We start from the raw sequence: 4,877 nt of genomic DNA, 5'->3' as shown, positions 1-4,877 counted from the left end.
AACAGTTCAAATGACAAATAAATGCATACTCTGAAAGCGCTCCACAAGACATGTGTGATTATATTACTCGATGCTCGAAATTGAACAGGAGAATGCACGTTTTAAACAGTTTATTGTACAGGTAAGTTAATCGCCGTTCTAATCTAATGCGCTGCTGTACTGTAACGCACACACATAGGCTACAGACAGTAGCTCGTACATCACGCGCACAGAATCACTCAGCGCAGAAATGGATTGTCAACACTGTTCTGTGATTTTTCAATAAAGTAGCTTAGAAACTGAAAAGTTCAAGCATATATTTCTTAATAACTAGTAAATCCCACAGCTTCACTACTAGTAGAGAGACACTGTCAGGTAGAATTAATTCACACACGCAATCGCTCTCACTAATGCATTCATATTAATGTAATCTTTACTGTGCTACTTTACCTGTATCTGATTTAGAATGAGCAGAAATCTGTGAGAAATATAACGACCTAAAGACAAAATAACTGATAAAAAAGCTGTTATAGGAGCAACAGCCATGTGGGCAGTGCTGTGTCATATGCCATATCTCCTGTGCACAAGGTTTTTATCACAGCTCCAGACTTATTTGTTCATTAATGATGTCATCAGCGACTAGTCGACTTCGACTCGACTTTCATCACATAAAAGTCGACTTCAAAAAAATCTGAAGTCATTCAACCCCTAACACACACTCACACTGACACTCACACACACACACTCACACACACACACACACTCTCACACACACACTCACACACTCACACACGCACACACAAATATACATGCATCCTGACAGCAACTGTAAGAACTGTAACTGATACTGAAGTCTGTCCCAATCACTGCTGCTTTCTTGTAAGCCGTGCATTGATTGAATGGAGACAGCTGCTATGTGCTGGCTTTATCTCGAGTTTGTTAAGCGTGATATGGAGAACAGGGTCCAGGTATCAGAGAAACACAGTGAGGCAATGGTTTACATGAATTGACTTGTGCCACAGTCTGCAGCCTGCAAGAGCTGTCCTGCTTACCAGTGTTCTTCTCATGAAATGCATGGCAGATCTACATAGGGCACATAGTGAAGTACGGCTCAGCGGATGAGGACGGCCGTCTGCGCTCCGGAGACGAGCTCATCTGTGTCGATGGCACGGCGGTGGTGGGAAAGTCTCATCAGTTGGTGGTGCAGCTCATGCAGCAGGCGGCTAAACAGGGTCACGTCAACCTCACTGTCCGCCGCAAAACGGCTTACGGAGGTACACCTGCACCGGCACAGTTTTTATCTCATTTTCTAGTTTGATTTTCAGTTTTCTTGCAGTTGTAGTTCATTTAAAAAAGTTTTTTTATTTTTGTATTTCTATTCCATTTTTCATCACTTATAACACTACAGAACACTACAGCGTATCATGCTGAAAATTCTACATTTCCAGGTTTCTCAGCAGCAGAAGTCGTCATAGTTGGCTAAACTTCTATAGCAGTGAATGGGAGACTACCACAAATATATTTTTGCCTTCCCATTTGCTCAAATATCAAAAGAAAAACTGCATGATATTGTTTTGACGACTTTCAAAAAAAAGGGGGAATAAAATAGAGAGTCAAATGTTTGCCTGTAAATAAGAGGTTGAGTCAACTTATTTCTGCTAGTTCTACCTTTTTTACATCTATCATTTCGAGAGATAACAAGCAAGACAGAAAACGATTTAAACCACATTGTGTCAGTTTTCCTATTATAAAATAGTATATTTAAATGGTTAATGTTGACCTTGTGAGAGACTGAGCACATGAAAAGTGCATTTCATAGGATCACAGACCTCACTCTTCCACCAGGAATAAATGCCCACATGAGAAGTCATGCAGATGTGTGTGTGTGTGTAGTGTATAAGGGCGAGTCGGACGTGCCGCCGTCCCCGGCCTCCTCTCACCACAGCAGCATGCAGGCGCCATCGCTGACGGAGGAGAAGCGCACGCCGCAGGGCAGCCAGAACTCGCTCAACACCGTCAGCTCAGGCTCCGGCAGCACCAGCGGCATCGGCAGCGGTGGAGGCGGCGGCAGCGGGAGCACCGTGGTCAACATGACGCCCGCCGCCCTGCAGCCCTACGACGTGGAGATCCAGCGTGCCGAGCACGAGGGCTTTGGCTTTGTCATCGTGTCGTCCGTGTCACGGCCTGACGCCAGCTCCACCTTCGGTACGGTGTACACTGCAATAGTGCAGCAACACATCTGAGAGAGAGAGATAACTGAACGTAGAAGATGCATGTAAACCCGCCAGCTGCACCTTTTTAACTAATTATGACTATGATTTGATTCTCGGTGTTCAGAACGTGTCATTGAAGGTTGGCAGTCTTTACTTGACATGAGAAAATGCTGTAAAGAAATTATTTTAGTTTTATTTACTTTTTTCTCTCTTCTACCTCTGAATTGTGACACACGCACGCACACACACACACACACACACACACACACAGCGGGGAACATGGCCATGCCTCATAAAATTGGCCGGATCATCGAGTGCAGTCCGGCTGACCGCTGCGGGAAGCTGAAGGTGGGTGATCGGATCCTGGCGGTCAACGGCTGCTCCATCACCAACAAATCACACTCGGACATCGTCAACCTCATCAAAGAGGCCGGCAACGCCGTCTCGCTGCGCATCATACCCGGAGATGGTAAGTTTGTGTCTTCATCTCTCACATTAAGGGATTAGTTCACCCAAAAATTACCCCACAAATTACTTGCCCTCAAGGCATCCTAGGTGTATATGACTTTCTTCTTTCAGACGAATCCAGTTGGAGTTATATTAAAAATTGTCTTTGATCTTTCAAGCTGTTTAATGGCACTCAGTGGGTGTTGCGGTGCTTCAGTCCAAAAGAAGTGAAATAAAAAGTGCCCATCCATAAAAAAAAGTGTCTCACACGGCTCCAGGGGGTGAACAAAGGCCTCCTGTAGTGAATCAATGTGTCTTTGTAAGAAAAATATCCATATTCAAAACGTAATAATTACTTGAATCTAGCTTGTGCTCACTGTTGAACATGGAAGCAGCTCCGGGAGCATGACGTATGAGTTCAGCATTTCACATGCGCCGCAAAACAACGGTCACTTATTAGAAGTACAAAACGAGGATTTGTAAAGAAGAATGTCAGAGGATTTTGATATAAGCCAAGAGGAGGCTGGTTTTCCTTTGCTAAAGTAAGGAAACTTTGCTTCCTTTGCTCCTGTAAACAAACGTTGGTTTTCACGAGACTCACCGGCGCATGCGCAGCGCTGACATCTTACGTCATCCGCCCGGAGCTGCTTCCGTGTACAACTGTTGGCGCAAGCTACATTAAAGTGATTATTACGTTTTGGATATGGATATTTTTCTTACAAAAACACATTGATTCGCTACAGGAGGCCTTTGTTCACCCCCAAAGAAGAAAGTCATATACACCTAGGATGACTTGAGGGTGAGTAATTTGTGGGCTAATTTTCATTTTTGGGTGAACTAACCCTTTAATGCTGCAGGGGTTTCTCCTCTTGGCCTTTAATTTCTTTTTTTCTGCACCGCTCCTGTGCATTTGCTTGTTTCTGTCATTATCACGCCGCACTGTTTTTACAGAGGACCTCATGTTCTCCTCAAGCACTCTGGAATAACGTGGAACTCATAGGTATGATGGCAGTTGAGTGTCATGATGGCAAGGGTGTCGGACCCTGAAGCAACGAAACACTCCTGTTTCACATGTGCAACTAGTAAAGGCTTCAGAAGAAGCAGCATCTTCCTTGCTGACCTCCTGTGATTTGTACTTTCTTATAACTGATTGTTGCAAATCAAGTCCGTAATAATTATTTCCAAAATAAATGAACAAATCTGTTGAGAAACAGTAGCTGCGTGTACATAGACCTTGAAAGTCTGTTTGTAATCTAGTAGCACAACCTGAATAAAGAAGTCACATGAAGCTACATCCGTCGCAATGAACTGACCAAATCCAATTGATATTTTATTCAGATTGTGAGACGTGGTGTGAACCTTTTCTAATCCGTTAGATAGGACATGTCAACGCTTGATTGGACTAAAAACTGAAACTGGACGTTTCAGCGCATGTTCAGTGACAGAAATTGCGTAATAATGTTAACACTCAGAACGAGCTGTTGTTGTCGAAAATATTGTTTAATTCATTAAAGCATTCCTCAAGTGGAATGGATTTGAGTGGCGGCACTCTGAAAAGTGAACAAACATATGCGCTCAATTAGAGACAGTAAAAGTGAGTGGGTCCAATATCATTGGTCTTAAAAATGGCTGGGTCTTGTCCCACCCACATACAATGGTTTCGACGCCCATGGTTTCAGTAAAATATAATGTATGCACTGCAATGTTCAGAAAAGTGCACATATATTCATTGCATCATGCCATATCGATGATAACATCCAATTCTATGAAAGATGCTATGACTATTTATTGCATGCAGTTTAGAGGACAGTGATTGATCATGCAGCAGCAGCCTTAAACCAATCATTGCTCATGATCGTGTAGGTCGGATCAAAAAAATAAATTGCACGTCAGGATATTTTGAACTCTCACGCATGAACACATGCAATACTCATGGTCAGTTTGATTTTAAGAAGACTATTTTACCACCCCATCAAAACACAGATAGAGATGGTTGGGAGGTCGGAGATAGGCAGTGCTCAAAGCAAACTTTGTATATTCATACATATATATATAAATAAATGAACTTTTCCACGACATTCTAATTTATTGAGATGCACCTGTATAGATATAGATATTATTCATTCTACCAAATGTTATAAGAATTGGATATTTTATAAGAAGTGGCACTGTGATGAATAAATTTACTTTAATTAATTTTTACTCATTTTTCTAATGGCCTAGAATCTGAATCATTGA

The 4,877-nt window shown here is 42.4% G+C and overlaps 1 protein-coding gene across 1 annotated transcript in view; it reads left to right on the top strand.

The window, feature by feature from the left end:
* Nucleotides 1-4,877, top strand: part of magi1a (membrane associated guanylate kinase, WW and PDZ domain containing 1a) — a 150,506-nt gene that overhangs the window by 136,953 nt on the left and 8,676 nt on the right. Inside the window, exon 17 of the mRNA XM_016250642.1 lies at nt 2,464-2,661. Coding sequence (XP_016106128.1) covers nt 2,464-2,661 — 198 coding nt within the window. The remainder of the gene's footprint in view (nt 1-2,463; nt 2,662-4,877) is intronic.

This window comes from Sinocyclocheilus grahami, unplaced genomic scaffold (assembly GCF_001515645.1).
Source record: "Sinocyclocheilus grahami isolate Dianchi unplaced genomic scaffold, SAMN03320097.WGS_v1.1 scaffold1000.1, whole genome shotgun sequence".
Classification (NCBI taxonomy): Eukaryota; Metazoa; Chordata; class Actinopteri; order Cypriniformes; family Cyprinidae; genus Sinocyclocheilus; species Sinocyclocheilus grahami.
The sequence above is the reverse complement of the archived record's forward strand: the minus strand, read 5'-3'. Positions and strand labels throughout refer to the sequence as shown.